Below are 23,830 nucleotides of genomic sequence, written 5' to 3'. Positions count from 1 at the left end.
TACCACCCTTTCCTGTATCCCGAGGGATGTCACACAGACACTAATCAGGCTGCATGACTGACACACCCCAGATCTCTGGATCTAAAAGGAGAAGCTCAGGGAAGGCTCGCTGCCTGACTCAGCAAATGTAACAAATGGTAAAGGTGAAACCATTAGCGACCATCTCACTTCCAAATGAAAGCAACAGGCATAGACATGAAATGTAACTACAAGTCTCTGTTCTGTTTCCTACTTGCAACCATGGTAATTGTTAAGTTTTTCCATAGGAGGAACTTCTCTCTTTCTCTTCCTTACACTCACCGGAAGGATGAGGATATAATGTGGCAGCAATAATACTGAAAATGTAATAGATAGATATATATAGAAAAAAAGAAAACAAAGACAAGAAAGAAAGGCAAGAAAGAAAAGAAAGACACAAAGCAAGCAAGCAAACAAGAAAAGAGTGGGAAAGAGCAGGGGCGAGAGGAGGGAGAGAGCAAAGGAGCCTGGTAGGTAAAGGTCTCTTTGCAAGTAAGCTTTCCAGTTTTTAACGTTTATTTTAAAGTTTGTGTCGGTATGGGTTTTTAGATATGTCTTACCTATATTTGTAAGAAAAGGCAAAATAAGACTGGTGGCTAATTCTCTACTGCCCAAGTCTGTATTACTTAAGGATCAATTATTTCTGGAGCAGTAAGAATAACACTACTAATTCTGAAACAGAATCCAGAGCTGTAGGAAAATCTCTCTCCCAGGTCTATCACAGCTTACATCTGTAAGCCACAGCTGCAGATGAATTAACAAACACTACAGAAATCTCAGTTTTATCTACAGATCTACACATGAGGTAAAAGCAGTACCTGGAAGGCAGGCACTCACGAGGGAGGCACTTGAATACTTTCTATTAGTGCTGCTTAAATGCCTTATGTAAAATTCCCATTCTCTGTAAAAGGACTACAGCAAAGCACGTTTGTGAGTTTAAGACACTTATGCTTCCTAGAGTGTTACAGAAAGGTCAATTCAATTCATAGTTGCTAAAATAAAAAGTTTTAGGTAATGTGTATCTTAGAACACACTCCCACAGAATTAAAAGGTAAAGACTTGAGTCCAAACCGAAAGATTTCTGTATCCACTGAAATCATTACTGAAATAACGCATAATTACCCTTAACTGTAACATAAGGTTCATCAAACTTCAGAGTTTAAGCAATTTCTAATTATTAATCATCAATGCTATTTTGAAAGACAAATTCAATGCATATTTGCATACTCTGCCATGGTTTATATTTCTGAGTGAAGCATCCAGCACTACTCATTGTGGATTAAAAAACCTATGATTTATTAAAAATAAAATTCAGCTTTGCATTTTAATAACAAGTTATTGACAAGTTTTTTGTTTTAAACTAAAGCACACATTTAAAAATAATCTCATTCACATTAAATTTTTTCACTTACACAGAGTTAGGAATTGATTCAAAACTAAATAATTACCAAGAAATACACCTGTGTCCTCAATTTTCAAACTACTACAAGGAATTACAGAGGTGTTAGTCTAACCTTAGTTGCTCGAAAAAATTATGGAGAAGATTACACTGTGTATGAATTAAATGCATTTAAAGAACAATGCAATCATCAAGCAGAGTAAAACATGGATTCACAAAAGGAAAGTCCCGTTTAATTACTTTGATAACATTCTAGGATAAAGCCACCTGCCTAGTGGAAGAAAGGAAGGCTGTGGATGTAATTTTTCTGAATTTTAGTATGGATTTGGACTGTCCCTCACAGCACCCTCCTGGACAAATTGTCCAGCTGTGGGATGAGCGGCTTCACAGTGTACTGGGTGAAGAGCTGGCTGAGGGGCAGAGCTCAAAGGTTTGCAGAGAATGGGGCTGCATCTGGCTGACGACCAGCCACCAGCGCTGTTCCTCGGGGCTCAATTCTAGGGCCAGCTCTGTTCAGTATTGTTATCCAAGACCTGGATGTGGGAGTTGAATGCAGCATTAGCAAGTTTGCGGATGATACCCAGCTGGGAGATGCTCTTGACTCTCTTGAGGGATGAGGGGCCTTACAGAGGGATCTAGACAGACTGGACTATTGGGACATGTGGGACAAAACAAGTCCAAATGCTGGATTCTGTACGCAGGACAGAGTAATGCTGGGGACAAGATTAAACTGTGAGAGGAGTGGCTGGGCACCAGCCCCACAGAAAGGGATCTGGTGCATGAAGGCTCAACACGAGTCAGCGGTGCGCCCGGGCAGCCAGGAGGGCAAACCGCATCTGGGGGGGATTGAACACGGCATAGCCGGCCGGCCAAAGAGGTGATTATCCCACCACATCCAGCGCCGGTGCGGCCTCACCCCGCGTGCTGTGCGCGGTGCTGGGCCCCGCCATTTCAGAAGGGTGTGAAGGTCCTCGAAGGCGCCCAGAGGAGGGCAACAGCGCTGGTGGGAGGGCGGGAAGGCATGGCCTGCGCGGGGCGGCTGAGGCTCTGGGCTCGTCTGGTTTGGAGCAAAGGGGGCTGAGGGGCGACCTCGCTGCTCTCTGCAGCTTCCTGGGGAGGGGGCGTGGGGAGGGAGGTGCTGATCCCTTCTGCCTGGGATCCGCTGACGGACACGCGGGAAGGGTTCAAAGCTGCGCCAGGGGAGGCTCAGACGGAACATTAAGAAGCATTTCTTTGCCAGGAGGGTGGTCAAACCCTGGAACAGGCTTCCTAGAGAGGTGGTCGATGCCCCAAACCTGTCAGTGTTACGGAGTCGTTTGGACAATCCCCTTAGTAACATGCTTTAACTCTGAAGTGCCCTGAAGTGGCGGGGCAGTTGGACTAGATGATTATTGTGGGTCCTTTCCATCTGAAATATACTATTCGATGCTATTCTATACTACAATCCTAATGAAGTCAAGCTATTCTTAAGTTCTATGTAGGTTTTCACACTGCCAGAGAGCAGGAATAATTTAATACCCTATTTCACTATAAATCTGTAAGGTAAGCTCTCTGAGTAATTTCACAATATTCACGTCATACATGGAACATGCTGCTGAAAGACATTGGAGATACTACAGTGGTAAGTTGATAAACCTGTAGAAAGACGAGAGTAGACTGAGGCTGAGTAAGAAATGTCACTTGTTATGTTTGGTTTTGGTTTGGCTGATCCAGATTTTATTTTCTGCTTTTCATTTTTTCTGCATTCTTGGACAGCTTATATAGAATAATTATTTTTAAAAAAATTTTACTTCCCAGGTATATGAAATAGATGGCAAATAGAGAAGTATTATGGAGTGCTAGCTGGGCAAGGTGCACTTTGGTACATTCTTGGCCACAAGAAAACCTATGCTACAGTGATTTTACTCTCTCAGTAAAAAATAAAGTGATTGAAATTCATTCTACTAAAGTATTAGTTGTAACTGGAAAGGCGTTTTTTTCACAAAAGGAGATAAAACCATCCTATACTGTAGAGTAACGATAAGAAGGACCAGGGCATTATTCCACAAGAATCTTGGACTTCCACAAGTATCTTCGCTAAACTGCAGTCTGGCTAAACATGTTTGTACACCTACACTTTTCTCCATAGTTTGATGATGTTTATTCTACTCCAGAACACTCCCAATCCTAAGCAGTGTACTGTTACCAGAAAATCAATGCTACTTGTGTTTCAGCAGTGGCTAAGAATCTTATATACAAAGGACAGAGAAATCCAAGACCTGTTCAGGTCAACAGGAACTCACTGAGCCCAAGATTTCACCCATAATGAATAAATTGTAACTGAGCACTTTGGGATGAAACACATTGTAAAAATGTAAGCTTACTAATAGATACATATATACCAGATAAGAACAAATATAAGATAGAACAATAAAAACAGATATACCAGAATTACCAGACTGCAATTATTTTTACAGCTAAATACAAACAGCAGGTATTTCAAATATTGGCTTATGGTATTTTAGCATTTGTATTTTGGGCAAAACTTTAAACAGCAGAGATGTCTGTACCAGAGTACAAATTTCATAGAAACTAGCTTCAATATTTAGTTTCACTGAGTTTTTCAAGATTTCCTGAATTTATTCTGAAGAGGCCTCAGTCTGACACAAGATGGCACAAGAGATTCTTGACTGAAACATTTTTGATATAGAGAGGGGTTTTTTTATTACCATACTGAATATATTCTTTTTTTTTTATTATTTTTGAATACTTTTTTTGTCCTGTATATTTGTCTTACAGGTCATTAAAATCCATTCAGTCATGCTGTTTTACCGATGGCTTTAGTATTTGTAAATGAGGAATTTGGGAAGACACAGACAGACAGATAACAGCCACATAAACTGCACTATGTAAAAGATGAGTATGATCACAGAATTACAGAATGATTGAGATTGGAAGGGATCTCCGGAGGTCATCTGGTACAACACCCCTGCTCAATCAGGCTTTCCCAGAGCCAGTTGCCCAGGACCATGTCCAGATGGCTTTTAAATGTCTCCATAGATGTAGACTCTACAACCTGTCTGGGCAATCTGCTCCCATAATCAAGTCACCCTCAGAAAAGGTGGAAAAGGTACAGAAGTGTTTCCTGATGTTCCAATGGAACCTCCTGTGTTTCAGTTTTGCCCATTGCCTCTTGTCCTGTCACTGGAACCACTGAAAAGAGCCCGTCTCTGTCTTCTTTGCACCTTCCCTTTGGGTATTTATAGACATTATAAGATCCCACCTCAGCCTTCTTTTTTCCAAGCTGAACAATTCCAGTTCTCTCAGCTTCTCGTCCTATGTGAGATGCTCCAGTCACTTAATCATCTTGGTGGCCCTTAACTACTCCCTCCAGTATCTCTATCTCTCTCTTGTATGGTGGAGCCCAAAACTGGACATAGTACTCCATGTGTGGCCTCACCAGCGCTAGGTAGAGGGGAAGGATTATCTCCCTCCACCTGCTGGCAATTCTATTATTTAACACAGCCCAGGATACTATTAAACTTCTTTAAGGCAAGAGCATGTTGCTGGCTTGTGCTCAATTTTGTGCTCGCCGTGACCGCTAGGTCCTTTCCTGCCAGGCTGCTTTCCAGCTGCGTGGCCCCCAGCATGTACTGCTGCCTGGGGCTGCGCCTCCCCAGGTGCAGGACTTGGCACTTCCCCTTGTTGAACTGCATGGAGCTTCTGTCAGTGCATTTCTCCAGCCCTGTCGAGATCCCTCTGCACGGCACCCTATCATTCTGGAGTTTCACCCATGTCTCCCACTTTTGTATCATCTCCAGACTTGCTGACGGTATACTCTGCACCATCATCCAGATAATTAATGAAGATATAAACAGGACTGGACCCAGTATTGACCTCTCAGGTACACTACTAGTTTCTGGCCTCCAACAAGACTTTGTGCCACTGATCACCACCCTCTGTGCCCAGCCATTCAGTGAATTTCCAGTCTACCTCACCGTCTCCTCATCCAGCCCATGCATCAACAGCATGTCTATGAGGATCTCTTGAGAGCCAGCATCAAAGGCCTTATCAAAGCCAAGGCAGACAATATCCGCTGCTTTCTTCTTTATCTACCAGACCAGTCACTTCATCATAGAAGTTTATCAAGTTGGTCAAGCATGACTTCCCATTTGTGAAGGTATGCTGACTACTCCTGATTTTCTTGTCCTTAATGTTCCTGGAGATGGTTTCCAGCCTTAACTGTTTTATCACTTTCTCAAGAATCGAGGTGAAGGTGACCAGCCTATAGTTCTCTGGCTCCTCCCCTTTTTCCCCTTCTTTAAGAGAGGAGTGACATTTGCTTTCCTACATGATAATATATTTCTATTATACTCCCTTTAATAATAGTCACTTTTGTTAATGACTCATGATCTCATTATATTTAAATGTTTGTAGTAAAAGCACGTTGAATTCCTAAAACAAGGTATCTCTCCTCTATAATACTATAGAGGTGTCTCTATACTATAATAGCAGCAAAACTGTTGCATGATTAAAATGCAACTTAAGTCCTCCCCTAGACTATTATTATCAGCTCTAGAGTAAGAGGAAGAATTTATCATGGCATTAAGAAAAGGTTAATAGCCTTCCAATATAGAACCAAATAATGCTGAGGTTTCTTTAGTACATTATTATGTCTGGTTTGGAAAATACATTTTTTAGGTAGATGAACCAAATTAGGTGGTTGAAAAGTACCACTGGAGGTCAGTTAGTGCTTTTTTTCTCTTGTACAGGACTAGCTTCACCTAAACTTTATCTAAAGTTTTAGATGAAGCTGAAATTAACTTTCATTAAAACTTTATCAAGCTCTAGAATAGGTTGCCCAGAAAGGTTGTATAGTTTCCACCCTTGGAGATTTTCAAAAGCCAGTGAAAGACAGCAGATGAAACAAGCTCCACTTTCTGGGGCTTTTCATTAGAGATACCTGCCCCATGGGAGAATATCTCAGTACTTCAGAACGGACTTTGTGGAAGTTGTTAAAATTTCCTAAGTTTACTTCTAATATTTAGTGTAATATGGCAGTTTGACAAAAATCAGGATAATCTATTTAACTACTTTAATAACAAATATGTCAATGACATACCAACTGTTTGAAAATGACAGAAAAAAGGCTTTCAAACAATTCAAATCTAGTCATTAATTACAAACAACTCACAGTCCATGTCTCATTCATCTAAACAACTTCTCTCTTGAGAACAAATTCAAAGAGAGTAACACAAGGCTAGTGATTCAAATGAGCAGACTCTTACTGTTTTCAGTAGGTTTAGCAGGTCTGCCTTCACAGATTCTCCTCAGCACAAAAGCTATGTCTGGCCTTGTCTTCCCACTATTTTTCAAAGCTGAGCGAAGAGCTACTTCAGAAGACAGGTAACAGAGCTCCTGAGAGCTGCACAGCACAGGTCGCCTTGCAGGAGGACGCGCTGTGATTCTTTACATGAGATAAAGGAGCTGTTTGGATGTAAGGGCTGCAGTCCCAACCCTTGCTTATGATTTCAAAGCTGTTTCTTAATCCTTCTATGATGAATGAAATATCTAGGATTCAGATGACTGTTAGGAATAACTGCATTAAATAGTCTACGTTATGCAAGATGTTAAATAATAGTTTGTTCTTCTTAAGATCCACCTATTCATTGAATTTTCCCTGTGCTCTGCAGAAAGACTGCAAATCATGCCATGCAGTGATTTCAGGGAATCTGCAGTTTTCAGTGGTGTTCCATGTAAGTGTGTGTCTCTAAACATCCAATTTAGCTTTTGTAACTTTGTGTGCACCGTAAATAATCATTAGATCTCAGTGTACTCTTGAAATAAATACTAAAGAAACATGCTGTGATGAGAAATTACATTAACCCTCATCTCATATAGGAAAGGTCTGGAGAGCACTGCCTACTTTACTGGTTATTTTTACAAAGCAGATGGAACGAAGTGATGGACCATGGACCTTTAACACCTTTAACAGCTTTATGATGCATTATAGTAGCTTTCTAAGACTCCTCCTTCCATTCCAGAGAACCTTTGTCCTTCTCTTTCACAGTAATACAGCTACAGTTCCTTGTGAGAGCATTAGGTTTGTGTTTTGCAGTTACTTCGTCTACATAACGTGGTTTTATCTACACATGCACTTGTGGAGTACACACAGGAACTCTATCTGTAATTCCGGTCTTCTGTATTTCAGGGAACTTTGGGAGCTCCAAAGAAAACTGGTTGTTCTGAAAGATCCATATTTTACTATGTAAAGAAATTCCCAAGAGAAACCTAAGAATTTTGTCCTTATTCATCTTCAGTAAGTCACTAAGGTAGCCCCTTTATTTACCTTCAGTAAGTGACTGAGATATCCTAACAACATCCCAAGATGCCTGTGTACAACAGGATCCCTGAACTCGCAGGAACCATTTGCATGATTAGGTTAGTACTGCAGAATCTGGAGCAAGACAGGCATTCACTGTAACAGCATAAAGCCAAACATCATCAATTGTGTTATGCACCTGTTCTGCAACAGACATCTTCCAAACAACGGTATGTTTGCCATGTGGATCTAATGTCTAAATTAAGCTATACAAAAAGACAGATCTTGTTGTCATCAAGTGGCTTCTATCTTATGGGACAGATGATGTCAGGATTTTAAGAAAACCATGTAAATTGGAATAGATAATAAAAACAAAGCAACATAATACTGAGAACACTTGATCTGAGACAGACTGATTTAAAGATACTTTATAATTAAAATGAAAACATAGCCTGTAGAGCCTATCTGCAGAAAGGAAAGCCTCTCTCTCTGTTTTGCTTGGCATCTTCAGCTATCCTGAGGATGAGACATCTGAATTATGCAAGTCATTAATAGGCAGCACAAAACCCTACACCCAGGTATAAAAGTTGCAGTTATTAAAGAATGTAATTATGTGATAGCAATCATTCAATTTTTTAAACTGCATTTCAAGACAATTAATTAAACTACACTGTAGTTCATGAAAGGTGTCAGGCTGACATACTGGAGGATTAAAGAATCAAATTCCTCACTGGCTTCTTTTCAATTGTGTAAAACTCCACTAAACACCAGAAAATCAAGCCTAAATGAATTTTAAAATAAACATCTCTAGCAGTAGATTTGCTATGCTTTTATAAATTCATATGCCTTCTTTGTTGTTGAAAAATAGGTCCAAAAAATAGAAGGGAAACTCATCATTAAGGATATACACAGCCAGACATGACCCTGTATGCATCTGTGTGGAAGAACTCTTTTCTAAAGGAAGAGGCTGGTGAACCATCCAGAGCTATTTAGTTTGTGGCATCTGTGATACAATCAACTACAGACAGAGCCTATCTAAGCAATGCCTTTGAGATAACGGACATCTGTAGAAAATGGGATCTAGACACAGAATCTAAAAATGTAAGCAGACCATAGGATGGTCCTGATTATTATGAAGCCTGGTGAAGTTACTGTGGTATCAAAAGTCTGAGCACTCTAAAGCTCTTTATGAAGGCCAGGGATGCTACATATGGGATCCATTAAGTGACGTAAGACTAGATTGCATGTAGCCTTGCCTTAAATGAAAGCCCCCTGCATTCTGCTTAAATAAGTACTCTGTTTCTGAGATCTGCTGTTGCAGCAGTAAAGTGCTCTTTCAGTCTGGTCATTCTTTATTCTCTCTCTCTCTCTTATATATGCATGTATGGATGTGGATGTGGATGTGGATGTGCAGCTGAAGCATGCAAATGCAAATGCAATTGACTACTTTAGGCTGCCTCTACCAAAGCTCTCAGTAGAGTGAAGCATAAATTTCCTTTAGAACCTTTGGCAAGCTCATGCTCGACTCAAACTGAGATGCTTTCTCACCTTCCACAGAACTGCAAACTCATTAATAGCTCTATATTGCTTATGGAGTCATCCAAGCATACACAAGAGCATGCTAGATTTCTTCCTGCTATCTCCTTGCCCCTGGGTTATATAATGAAACCCCTTCCTTTCCGCTGCTTCAAAGGCCCCGATGAAAATATTTAGTGGCCAATGCTTGCACTCCTCTGTGTTTCGAAGCACTGACAATAAAAGGACTCCTCTTCAAGCTGAGGACTGAGAAAAGTAATTCTGAGGGATTTTAATCTCTAAGATGGGAAAGCAAGAAGATTCAACATTTTTTTATTTAGAGCACATGACTTTCTATCATTTTTTTTTAATCGTTCATCATGTGAACATGCGTAAGTCCTACCATTTTCATTGTCCTATAGACAACAGAAGAAACCCACTAATTTAAATAATTATATTATCCAAACTTTACTTACTATCCAAACATTACTCATCTTGTTTTATCTCGTCCTGTCACATGTAATATGCACAGCAGTGTATTCAAAGATGAACAACAATTAACTGATGCCTTTTTCTAGAGGCTTCTAATCAGGGTGCGGGTGCTGATAAATCTGGCAGAAAACCATGTTTTTAAAAGGTAGATCTAAGCTCAAAGAGGCAAAGAAACACCCAATAGGATTTTAAAAAATACAGAGGCTTAACCATGGCTTAAAATGGTGTTAACTGAATACGTAGATGCTTTTGCAAATCCTGTTAACAGCCTATTTGCATACCCTGCCTGCAGTCAGAATGCCTGACTCTGGAGCCACTGAGGGATGTCACGAGGGATGACACTGAGGTGACTTCTGCTACCAGATAAGCAATAACCCTCCTGAATTCTGTTCAATGAAACTATCATAGATGATGTCTACTTCAGCTTATGTGTAGTCGCTCACCACACTGTGAGGAAATGGCAGGTGTCACACCATTCATGCACTGGTATTAAACATTTTTCCATGGCTTTAACCTTTTAACATTATTCAAGCTTCCATAGGATTCAGGGCAGGTGAAACAACAAGGATTCTAAATTGCAAAATCAGTCCTAAAGGTATGAATTTTATTCTCCTAATATACTCTTTCACAAAGGTGCACTGATCCAGTAGCTCCAGGCAGAGTGTGTCTCTCTCTGTATGCATTCACCAACCACGTGAGAGGCTACTCTGTTCAGCATGCAAAATTCTTGGTTCCAGGTTATACAGGAATGAAAGGAAGGAAGGACTGCTTAGCTGGCCAGATACTGGGCATATTGAACCACAACAGTGCCCCTGGACTAGGGCACTGCTACATCAGACACTTCACAGAGCATCTCTTTCTACTGCCTTTTTTGTCACATTATGGAGGATGGCTCATTCCAGTGGCCCATCAGCAAAAGAGGGTCAGAAGAATTTCACAGTCTTGCAGCATTAACACCAGTGTATCTGAACTTGATATATAATGGTTTGATAAGAGCTCAAGGACTGACATGACCCTAAGCTTTTAAGAGAATATCAGAGGACCGGGAAAGCATTCTTAATGCACTTCCTCTATCTTATCTGGTTGTGACTACTGTACTACAATAGTGTTCAGTGAAATTCGTCCCACCCTTTACGTTTCTATGATATTACACAAGCATGATTTCCATCTCGCTTACTTGCAATAATTTTTTTCAAATTTACAGCAAAATCTAGTTAATATGCATTATGGGGTTTCCATCTTAAAAGGGTATTAGGATGAAATGCATCTGAAATAATTCAATAGTTTTATAACAGGTTTGTATGGTCCATTGCTATTTAAGGCATTATAAAATGCATTGTTTTTCCCAGCAAGCACACCACTTACCCTCAGCATTGGGCCATTCTGGAACACATGGGGTTCATCACAAACTACACAGTATTCATTCAATACTGGTATCCGCTGCTCAGCAAATTCAATAGTCTGAGAACAATGAAAATGAGAATAACAACATCTGCTTAAAAATAATTAACAGTCAGCTCATACCCCACAATGTTTCATAAATGGGTAAGATATGACATCCTACCTGCACAAGAAAGCCACGGTCTCGTACTGGAATGCATTTTGCACCATAGTTTTGCTGCAAGGAAAAAGTTGAGGCAACTTCAGTGTTGGTAGACTAATTGTAAAGAATTTGTATTTTTTGTGTGCAAATATGTTAATTAAACAATATTTGCATATAAAAAATCTTTTATTTGCACAAACCAGCCATTACAAATAATTGATTCTTTTAGTGTTTGCTGACTGTGGGGTAGATTTTTAGCATTTCTTTTTGATTCTTAAATCTGGTAAGGTTTTGCAACTTTAATCTTAAATGGAAACAACCAGTGCCTTCACGCCATTTTAACAAGCTGGCATTTGGTAACTCCTCTTAAATTTTAACTGCGTATTGTCTATCCAAATATGGGCTATCTGCTTAGGCTTGAAAGACTAACGTAATTCTCAGAACAGCTGAAAATCTTCTTCTTTTATATTTAATAAGATCTCACTTCCATAAGCACCATGCTAACAACATTCTGTGCTCAGATCCCAGTGAAATTCTTTCCGCCTTTTTCTTTCAACACATGGCAACATAAATTAGAAGGAACTTCTGTTACAGGAGTCAGCAAGGTACAAAATTCCCTCCAGGCTGACATCTATCTCAATCAAACCTTGTTTTGAATAAAAGTCAGATCAGCTCCATTTACAGCATTTTTTTGGTTTTGTTTATAGGCTTATTTCCTTTAATTTCTCTTAACTGCTTAATTAGGAAACTTTTCCCTTTTTTCTCCTGGGAAACAATCCTAATTGTATTCATATATGAGATTTAGATATTTTAGCTGAGAACTGAAGAGAAGTTAAGGGTTCTGATTCATCACTTCCACATTCCGCTGACCTCAAATCGAAGTTGGGCACAGACTACCCATACATCTGATGCCTGCATGTAAAATGCGACATGGACTCTTGATGCCCTTCCACTAACATCAGTCAAACCGCACCTGACCCACGTACGTGATGATTTTCCCTACAATAAATGCATTGTAGCAACAGATTACTGGTAGTTTTTATAGACTGCCAAGCAGGGCTTGCATTTCTTCTACTATCAGCTGATAACATCAGTAATGAAACCACTTAAGTAAACTTTTCATTATCTTATTAAAACCAACGGGACTTTTCCTATTAATTCCAAGAAAGAAAAGTCTTGCTATATTAAGACATCCTCTGCTGGTTCAGAAAAAAATGCATTTCTAAACTGTGACAAGTACAAAGTCTGTTGGATCACCTTAGATTAATTTTGCTGTGCACATTACATGAACCAACGACACAGCATGTATATAAATGATTTTACGATAGTATATCACTGCTTTTAGATTTGATGAATATAGCTCACAGCTTATTAAACTAATTTACCGCAAGACATAGCACATTCAATGTAATTTCATTATTCAGAATGCACAATTTTGAATATAGGTATGGCATTTTAAGCAAGAATCAGCTTTTTCTTACTAAGAACATCAAGGTACCACCAGGCTAAGGGAGTGGAGAGAGCTATCTCCTAAGCGCCTATCCTCAGATCTAACACAGATAACAGACTGGTGCTTTGAAATAGTGCAAACAGACTCACTCTTTCCTCTAAAGAATAAAAGCCATCTTTTAAGAGGCAGAGGCAGAAGAATTAATTTTGAGAGCTCTTTCTTAAATTTATGAATATATGCTACCCTTTGTTTTCCCAATCAGTCATGCCTCTGGGGAAAGAAAGGGGGTCACTGTGGGCCTAATTCCTTCCCTGACCTCCAGCTTTCACCAGCATATTTGAAGGTTTAACCTTCCACAAAGCACAAATGCACAAGAGGTGAGCTGAATCATGACTGCATTCCTTCCAGTATGGTGATGATCACAGATGCAAAGACCAGAAGGAGAGGTGACTTGGCATCCAAATGAGCCAATGGACAGTTGCCTCCCGCACGAAGCAAACAGAGAAATGAGAAAAGACCTGTGCAACCAAGCCAGTTTTGCAGCACAAAAGCAAACACTCTGTCTTCTTTCTGCAGCAAGAAAGAAGGCAGGGAAGGAAGTGGATGACTGAACTTTTCCCACAATCAGCAGCTGTACATTGAGCTGTATTCAACATGACACAAAATCTCTGCCTTGACCTAAGCAAATTCTGATTTTATAACTTAAACATATGTGCATGCACAGTTATTTACATCCTCCTTAAAAAGTTGACTCCATTGCTCTTATCTTCCAATATATTCAATATATCCAATATGTTTATTAACATATGTCCTAAGTATTAATGCCTGTGCCTAGTAAGCACATTTGGAAAATAATGAGGAAAATGAGCAGAATAAAAAAATCAATACGCACAGCAGATTGTGAAGGTGATGATGAAGATGGCGTTAAGATACCAATAAGCCCTGAGGTAAGAGAGAGCCTCCTGCTCTCTGCTATGGTGGACTCCTTGAAAGGCTCCATTTTGGATGATTTAGGGGCATTGGAATAAGTCTTGCTGAGTAACTTGTGATTCTTCAATCCATCTAATTCTTCCATTCTAAGATTACTGGAGTATGACCTGCTCAAAAGTTTGTGGGGCTTCAAGGTGCTGTTGTGCTCACATCGAGGGTCCCCGGAACACGACCTACTTAACAGCTTAGGGGGCTTTAAAGTGATGCATTCCTCCTGCTTGACGGCTGAAGAGCAAGAACGGTTCAACAGTTTGTGTGATTTAATAGCCATTGTCTGTTCAGCCCTAGGGTCACTCGACAATGAGCGGCCAAATGTTCTGTGAGATTTTGTGGCACACACATCCTCTGCCTTCACTGTGCTAGAGCAAGTCCTTCTCAGTAGCTTGTGAGTCTTGGAGATCCCATCCTGTTCAGACTTCAGTTTTGATTTATTTTTACCACAGCCAGGTGGAGGATAACTTGGCGACCTTAAAAACAAAAGAAGACAAAGTTGGAGAATACTTGAAATCTTGTGCAAATCAACCAAGATCATACATATGTAAAAATTGTTAAGCGTCATCTGTCTTTATATATTTCACTAGTGGTAAACACAACCCAACATTAAAAATATGAGTAACTGCATGTAGGACTGATTTTCCAACACCAATATGAGTATCAATACCAAACAGACTCCTATTTACACACCAGCTCATTGATCAAAAAGATGAGTAACTACTTAAGTGGAAGTTACACCTATATCCTTCCAGCTCTTTGTAAAGGCATCTATGCCTCTCAACAAACAATTTATTCAGGAAATTATCTTTGAAATGAAAACCATGTATTTTACATGAGATCATAACACTTTTTCCTTATCAAAATCTATCTTTCCTATGTAATCTTCATGGCACAATCCCATTAAAGCTATTGTCCTCTGGACACAGCATAACATATTCTGTGGCCTGATGCACTGGAAGATATAATGAGCAATGAAACTTGCAGGCAGTAAATCAAATTTAATTCAGCTCAAATGAACTTTATTCTTAAAAACCTCAGAATAATCTGCGTGTTTTGTGGAAGACAATTTGATGCCTTCCTTTCCTGTTTTAGACAAATTCTTGCTGTGTAACTTTAGAAATGAGAATACCAGGGACATAAATTATGAGTGCAGAAAGTAAACAACAAGTTTTTGCAAAACAACTTTCACAAAAACTGTCACATTTATATGAGGTTCACATTTGCCTGTCCTTGCAAAGCATGAACATGTATCAGATATGCTGAATAATTTTTCTATGCTTTAAAAGAAACCCAAATTTTTGGAGTATTTTTTGGCCTTGGATCGAATAGAAAAGAAGTGAAAACCCAAGGGGAGATGCTGGCAGGTTTCCCCACCCTATTAGCAAGTGGTGACAGTGTAAGATGCACATGGAGGTTGCTGACTCACTATTGCAGTTGGCTCACTACCACCGTCCTGCAGACAGGAGGTAGGAATGATGCTCTAGGGAGAAAGGGTGCCCCTGCATTTGGGCTGAGCCACTTTCAAACAGGTACTGCAGCAGCAGACAAATCAAAAGAAAGACTGGTCTGGCTTTTGTGTGCCCTTTCTGAATAAAACCAAATCCCAAGCTACAGCCTGTTCTAGGCAATGGTGTGAGGCATGGCAGGGAATGGGTAAGGTTTCTACTTAATACACCACCCTCCTCTCTACCTTTGAAAGACAAATAATCTTTTGTCATCTTTGACACCCCTCCCTTATTCAATGTGAGTGACTGTGGTATTCCCTCTCTTTTTTATACAAGGATTTTATAAAGGCAAAATTCATCAAAAAGGAAGACGGTTTGAAGAAGTATTCAATTGAAAATCACAGAAGGGGTGATCTGTCAGCCCTTCCTAAGCAGGAAACCATGCTAGAGTAAATAGTTACATTCCTGGAAAAAATCAGAGCTTGATTTTACATACACTAGAGAGTATGAGTAACTGGCAGAAGTCATAATGAATTCAAATGCACTATTCACAAACTACTTTTTATATTTTTAATGCCTTTGTTCTTTGAAATTCTGTGCCTGCATTTTACAAGCGGTGAACATTACCGTACTCAAACAATGGAGAGGGGTGGCTGCCTATCAGCTCTAAAAATTATTCCTTCATCAATGACCATTCTACTTTTAAAAAAATTTAAAATACACACAGCTGTGGAAAGAACAGCTAGACAACCACAATTAAAAAAAAAAGTGTTATGTTAGATATTACTTGTATAAATTACTTGTATTTATATTCTTGCTATTCAAGTAACAGTCAAATGCTACCAAGCTAATGAAGATATAAATACAACAAGTAAAATGAAATAAAATCAATTATTTTCAATTCCAGATGAAACATGGCTCTTTCAGAGAGCAGGGCACTGAAATGTCCTGCCTTCAAATAGTCTTAAAAGCTGCAGTAGTACCTAGTTCACTTTTGATGTCATGCAAGGCAAGGACTGGAAATCCATGAGGTAAGATATAAATAGAGCACTTCTCCATGGAGAAAAGTCAACATTTCACTTCTCAAGGTCTGCTGTGGATTTTGAACAGCATATGGTGCTAACAGCTCCTTTTCCTTGCTATTACCTGCGCAATGTAGAAAAGATGTGCAGAGGGGATTTCACCCTTTTGTCAGACATCTTCTTATTGTGCGTACAATTAGATTTTTCTTTGCTATTTTTCCACTGTTGTGTAACAAACGTCTGCATGATTCTGCAAATTAAGAAAGAAAAAAAGATATTATTTTCCTAGGCAAGACATACTCATTTTAATACTGGGGTGTCTCTGCTCACCATGTAGGCAACACGATGCAATGTCCTCACTCTACAGGCAGAGTTTTCCTACCATGTATGTGGACTGACGACTGGGTGCCTCAGTCCTCAAAAACGCTTTTTTTCTCCACATGAAACTAATTTACACAGAACTCTTCCTGAGAATATGGTCTGCATAAACAACCACTGCAAGACTTATGAAACTATGCCTCTCATGGAGATCTAGAGACAAACTGATTCAAAAGCATCCCAAGCAACTATCTGCATCTGTCTCACCAGCGATTACACAGACAGGCTACAGCATCACGCTGCTCAAGTAGGAGTGTATTCTCCTAAGGCACAAGCATGAAGGTAGGGATGTTGACTGTTACACTACCCAGAGAGCGTTTACAGAGAAGACAGAGCAGACACTTCCCAGAGATGGACAGCAAAAGGCAGTGCTCACAAGTTGCAGCAAGAAAAGCTAAAAAACCCTACAGGATAATAAAAAGAAGACATCCACAGGAAGAGTGGTTAAATACAACAGGTTGCCCACAAAGGCTGGAGATCTGCCTCAGACTCTGAGTGAACTAAGTGAACTTTGAAGTTAGTATTACCCAGAGCAGGGGGTTGCACTAGATGACCTCCGGTAGTTCCTACTCTGTGACTCTAATCTAGCAGCGGGCATCTGTGAGTGATACCGTCAAAATGGAAGTTGGTAATGGACTTTTTTGAAAATTTCAGTGACTCTTTAAAGATTAATATCCTGTTGCCGCAGCCACGAGGGGCCATGGGGTTCATGGCTATTCTGACTTCTGCTCAACTGTGAGTTGAACATAACAGTTATGTCCTTGAAAATGTCTTATGGGAACTTTTAGTAATTACCCAGTGCACAAATCAGACAGTGCAAGTACTGAAACATATTAAGAGACTGTTCATGTCTGGGGAGTGTTTCACTTTTTTTCTTCAAAGTCATGTACTATACAAATCTTAATAACATTGCTTCATTTCTAATATCACAAAAACGCTGCACTGAATTTCTTTCAACACCAAACAGTGAAAGATTTTTTTTCTTAGAGGAATTCTTAACATTGCAATGGTCAGATATTAAAGCCTATTTTATTGTCATTTTAATACACATACACAAGCATACATGAAAAGATGACTGAGCAAAATTCTATTAAATTGAATTGTACCATGAACACATGAAACTGCTGGTTTTTTCTACTATTTGTCCCTCTTGTCCTCAAAATGTGGATGGCCCAATTACTGCGGTACATCCTGCAGGCCACCATGAAAGCATAGCCCCCTTAGGGTATGCATGACGCTCAAAAATCCTGCTCCAGAGGCTTCACCATCTAAGCAGAAACATGAAATTGAACACATCTAGCTACAATATTTTGAATTTTCGTAGCTTACTGGCTGAATCGCAGCAAAGTGACAGAAAACCTGGCAGGCAGCACAGATTAGGCTCTCCTCAACAACTGTCAAAACTGAACTTAAAAAGGCAAATCCCGATATTTTTTATTAGAAGTAGAACAAGTTCAGAACACTTTGATCCAACCAACCTGACAACCTGTGAATTTTATGCTACCTGACTTGGTCTGGGAACTAAAAAGAGTGTTAGCATTTGCTTAAAAACAGGAGTTTACAGTTTTCTAGACTTACTTTTTCAGCTGATGTCCCAGCCCAAATCTTTCCTTAGTAGAGATCTGGAATACATCCACAGTTGGCACTATGGAAAAAGGAAACATTGTTGATATATGAACTTACAGTAATGATCAAAAACTCATGACCATATAAGTCATATTTAAGGACCCTGTTCTATCTGGACCTTTACTATAGACAATAGCATTGAAGCAATGATGAAAGCAGACATGTCATCTAAGTCTATTAAGAAACGAATGGTCCTTTTCAGAATATCAGTCAATATAATTTGTAATTTTACAAATGAGTGTTTTAAAAATTGAATTTTCCTCAATATTTCTTTTTCTACTAATTTTAATTACAAAAATGCATATTTGTTTTTTATATTATGTAACTACTAGAGAGCAGTATCAGATTAAATGTATCTGGACTGGTAATTCATTTTGCCTACTCTCTTAAAAATTTTTTCCAGGTAAACAATCTTTACACACTACAGTGCCTGTGACTATGAAGAAAATCCAGAGTGGAATAAACTTAATTGGTAACTGTGTTTTCTTTCTGAGGGCATTTTACTATAAGATCCATAATCATCATCTAAGTGGCTGATATATCAATTCCAGTGGCCAAGAATTACCTTGAATTTTCCTCAAGACCATCCTAACATTGTTATGTCCATATTAATCTGTCAGAAAATTGAAAGTGTATGGGGTGAACGCTGGAAATTAGCTCCTGGTAATACTAAAATACTTTAATAATATTTACTAGATAAAAGTGGCAGATGGAATCCAGCACTTGTTGAGAGAGCCTCAGGTCCTCAAGGCAGGACAACAGCCAACACACATTACAAGCATGAATAGACTTTATACTTCATATTATGTAAGGTGGTAATGACTACAGTAAAGTAAAAAAAAAGGAATGCAAAGAGAAAATCTGGGGTTGGTTCAAATTTTATTACAAAAAGCAAATCAGTACTTTAAGATCTACATTATTCTGATTACTCAGAAAGCCAGATTTTATTTGAAAAATCAAAGTTTATTTCACTTTAATAAATTATATTTTTAAATACAACACAATATATCTAACCTGGCCATTCAATTTCACTTAGTTCAAAGCCTTGCAGATACCCTTTCTCTAATGTTATTATTCAAACATACTCTCATCTTTTAAAGAAAAAATGATGATTTTTTCAAAAGGAATTAATGATTTGATTAGGGTTAGCAATGTCTTTAGATTGCCAAATTTAGGACACAGGGTAGGGGGGGGAAAACTTTAAACAAGAATCATCACACCTAGACCAGCAGTCTTAAGACCTGACATCTAGACTACAATTGCTGGCTAAGCTCTACAGCCAGAGGAGACAGCCCGATACCTCCAAAGGCTGATTTGTCCTCATGTAAGACAGGTTTCTAAGGCACATGGGGGGAACTGTCCACAAGTACAATAGTGAGACAAGCTATTAACTAGAATAATGACTACCTAAAATCATAGTATTACACAGCTACAAGGTGGTACTAATACCCTGCATTGTGCTTTGGAGCATACTGCATTTCTGTTGCTTTAATCAATCAACAGAAAGTACTACAGGACAAAAAGATGTAGCATAAAGCCATGGCCCTGTAGTCTCAAAAAAAAAATAATTAAGAGGGGAAGGGAATTCACAGAGAAAGGATCTTGTTAACACAAAAGATGGTGGATCTCATTATCCTTTTCTGTTAAATAAGGAGTCGTAGCTGCAACAGCAGCTGAGCTCATAAATCCAGTACCAGCGAAGCAGTTGCCTCTGGCCCTGATCTTGCCTTACTCAGTACTCAGGCACTCCCACAGTCAGTTAGCTGCAGGAATGGGAACTAAGCATCCCATTTTAACCTTGTCAACAGGGCAGAAGAGATCTTGTTACTTCTCATTTCACTGGACCATTCCTTACTGCATTCTGCTCTTCACCTTCACCTTCTCTTATTTGCTGCATTTTTTTATTTTTTAGATTACATTTTGAGAGAAATATTCTGAATAATAACACTGCTACCTGCTATGGCAAACACATATTTTAAGATCTCCATATTTACAAAAAAGATTGAAGTAATAAAATACAGACACAAAAAAGTCAAGAAAAAAAAAATATCTGATGCAATGAAATGCTTATTTGAACGAACAGAATATATTTTAGAGTTAGCATCGGTAGGCAACATATCCTATAAAAATAGCTCATTGGGACACATCTTGCTAAACATATTATGACTGAAAATATCTATTGATTTTCCAGAGGCAGAATTCTCCCACGGACACAAGCCTGAACTGACAGCTTGTACTGGAAGCCTCCAAAGCTGGGCAAGTTATGATCCAAATTGCAACTCAGTTCTGACTTCCCACTGTAAAAATACATCTGGAGTTGACCCTTGCATATGAAGTTGATTCTTCAGGAGTCGGACCACTTTTACTCTCGTGAGGAAGCTTTACTCACCCAACAACTCATTGAAATCTAAAGATTCCCAAAGTTCACACAGTCAAATAGGGTAGTTATCATGGCCTGATTCTTCAAATGTGCATGAAAAAAGGCATTTTAATGTGCTGCACAGATCTGTGTACGCGTACCTTACCGGTGACATCTCATCTATGCAGATGACACCTGGTTTCCGAAATCAGGAAATCACACGTTAGAAACTGTAACTCTTTATTCCTTAACCCTGGTTCCTAGGGGAAGCAGTTGCATTTCATAGGATATCAGGAAAACAGGTTCCAAAAATCAACCTATGAAAGTTTAAATTAGGTGCCCATGTCATTACTGAGGGCCTAGCGTGCAAATATATGTCAGCATAAATTCAAACCAGGAGGACTGCTCTCAGCAGTAAATCTAGGCACATGCAGGGTAAAAGATCTGGCAGTGAATGAGTATCTATTACCTAGTACATGGCTCAGACTGAAAGAACGTACAAGGTACACGAAGAATACACAGGTGACTAACCTGGACCATTTAAGTACTGTGTAAGTGAACAGTGCAACCGCACTATTATAGGCTCTGTGCGAATTACATCCCAAGCCACAGCAATCTCTTCCTAGTTCAAGACAGAAAGAAAACACACACCATTAGACATCATGAGGAACTGTTGCATTTTGTCAGTCTACCTTAGGGTTGTAATAAACACCATCCATTCATTTACCCAGTTGTGGAATATCTACTCCAACTTCAAACTTGAGACTTAGGACATAATATTGCTTGCTGATGCCCCCGAGAGTCAGACTACTTCCAGTTCTTGAGTATGCTCATTTCAACTGAGCACAGGTTTATACACAATACTACACCTACAGTGCTGGCAGACACATTCCCATCTGTCAAGAGATACTGCTTCACAGCTGAGAAGCAAAGAAGCAAGCAAAGATGGAAAGGACACTCATCCCGTAACAGGGCAAGGGAAAATTTTGCTTCTTAAGACTAATCAAAATAATTCAAGGTATGATCAGATTTTCTTAGAATTTTCAAAAAGCCCAAGAATAACTATCTTATATGCTGTGCTGACCTGAGAACGTATCTCATTGTATCAATGACCTGAGAATGAGATGTATCTGTGCAGAAGCTAATGATGCCCCTAAAAGCACCAATATTTATTCTCTGTCTAGAGGACAGGAAGTTACTGCACAGATGAGGGAAGGAAGTGTGGAGTTAATGACAGCATAACTGTTATAGAAGCCATGCTGCCAGTTGACAGCACCACTGTCCTGTGTCTCCTTTGCCACTTAAGCCTCTCCCTAAACAGCTGTAGAAGTTGAGAAGCACATAAGAGAGCTCCAGCCAAGGTCTTCTTCCCTCCATGACTCTATGCAAAGTGCTTTCACCTAACTGATGCCTAGGACAGCAAAAAAATAAATGTATTTAATTCATATCAGTTAAATTTAGTGAAATTTAAATCAGTGAATTTACCATTCACAAAGCATGTTTGAAAGGAAATACACATGCAGTAATTAAAGGCCTACAAAGCATTTTAACAATGCAATCATAAAAGAAACAGGACAGCTCTCCACTGAGTAGCAATCAATAAGCTGACAGCCACTTGTGAGGATCAAGTCCCCAAAAAAGGAAAGTCTCAGTGGTTGTCTAGAGAGCCTGATGTGTAGCAGAATTAAATGGGTATTAATGTTCATTATGTAATCGTGTGATTACATTACTTACATCAAGAAAGCTAACATCAATATGCAGATCAATATCTACATCATCAATGGCTCCATATTCCCTGAAAGTAAAGAATTACATTACATTAGAGCTCTTTTAAGATACTCCGCAGCCCAGGAGTACTTGTAACAGGGAAGACTTCACAAAGGATAATCTTGTTTGTAAAATCAGAATGGTTATAAAATACACATTTACATAGATTGGACCAATATTCCCAGTGGGTGACTGTCTGCTGCACTGGGACTTTCTTTCAGTGGATTTTCCTTAAACAGGTTCAATCTTTTTTTCTACTAATTCTCCCAAATTCTTCACCATTGCTACTACGTATTTTTATCTCACATATTGCACATATAAATCAAGAAAACAGTAATGGTCATGTGCTGCTCCTATTTATGACAAAAGAAAACCCTAGTTAATTTTCAGAAGTATTTCAGGTTAACAGCCAGCAACCTACTGAGAGGCTTGAGATAAATCATTGAAGACAAATACAACATAGCCTAGAGGGTGGCATATTATACCTGTGGGATTGCTTCATACATTCAAGCATTTGTTTGTCAAAACGTAAAGATTGTCCCGTAACGTGCTCAAGGCAATAGTTACCTTACTTCAGCTGTTATGTGTAGTATTGCTGGAATCCCCAAGGTTCAGATTTAACTTATGCTCATAGGTGTTTCATTGCCGTCTTACATTTAAAGTGCAACGGTTTTGCCTCTTATTTTCTGACTCATTCTGACTGCCCTCCCCCAATGTACTTGAAGACTTCTGAAAAATAGGGCTAGAAAATATTCACACACCTAAATAAAAAATTGCTTTCCTTTAAATTACTTAAGAGGACAACACTGTAAAAGTGCAATCACTCTCAATTTTTCAGATTAGCTTCTAGTCACTGTTTTTTCCTTTACACTGCATTTCTATGCTTCTGCTCACAGTGACTTCGATGCTTTTCTATTAAACCAGACAGAGACAGTGCACAGTAGCAGCTGGGCATAGACAAGTTGATGAGGTAATTTTATAATACAAAATTATTTTTGTGACTATAACTACCTCCTACCAAAGTGGCTTCTCAGCCCATGGTAGGGCCCAGATCACACTGGAAATTTCTTGATCTCTTGTGAGGCTTGGTTGAAGGAACCCCTTCCATTAAACCTTGGCATCTCAGTGGTTCTTTCTAGTAAGGGCAAACCCAAAGTCTCTCTCTAGACCAGACGTGTCCACCTGTGGCACACACAGGGCAGGTAAATGGCTAGCCAGGGCTGTGTTACCTGGAGGCTTCCCAACGACTCTAAGAGCTGCTCCAGAGTTTGCTCACCCAGATCTGTGCACGTGCTTGCTGATCTCCTACAGCTCACTGAAGACCTCACTTCGAAACAGTGAAATTCTTCACCTACTGGACGGCTTAGCCATTATCCTACACAACAGTGGCCTCAGATTTTTTTGTTAATTTTCCAGAAGATCCAAAGAACATATTGTTATGAACTCTTAAGTGATATTTATGAACACAGGCTGGTGTTATTCACATGTCTGAGGTTCAAAAGGCTGTGAACAAGCATGATTTTATCAATTA

At 39.2% G+C, this 23,830-nt stretch overlaps 1 protein-coding gene across 2 annotated transcripts in view; it reads right to left on the bottom strand.

Annotated features, from left to right (window-relative positions):
- PARP8 (poly(ADP-ribose) polymerase family member 8) overlaps positions 1-23,830 on the bottom strand; it is a 120,792-nt gene that overhangs the window by 27,777 nt on the left and 69,185 nt on the right. For both annotated transcript variants that reach the window (XM_055699378.1, XM_005443926.4), the window contains exons 8-14: positions 22,267-22,327; positions 21,064-21,154; positions 18,126-18,192; positions 16,294-16,419; positions 13,611-14,175; positions 11,290-11,343; positions 11,091-11,186 (exon numbers count right to left, since the gene is read on the bottom strand). In XM_055699378.1, the coding sequence (XP_055555353.1) occupies positions 11,091-11,186; positions 11,290-11,343; positions 13,611-14,175; positions 16,294-16,419; positions 18,126-18,192; positions 21,064-21,154; positions 22,267-22,327 (1,060 nt within the window). The remainder of the gene's footprint in view (positions 1-11,090; positions 11,187-11,289; positions 11,344-13,610; positions 14,176-16,293; positions 16,420-18,125; positions 18,193-21,063; positions 21,155-22,266; positions 22,328-23,830) is intronic.

Source organism: Falco cherrug, chromosome Z, assembly GCF_023634085.1.
Source record: "Falco cherrug isolate bFalChe1 chromosome Z, bFalChe1.pri, whole genome shotgun sequence".
Classification (NCBI taxonomy): Eukaryota; Metazoa; Chordata; class Aves; order Falconiformes; family Falconidae; genus Falco; species Falco cherrug.
The sequence above is the reverse complement of the archived record's forward strand: the minus strand, read 5'-3'. Positions and strand labels throughout refer to the sequence as shown.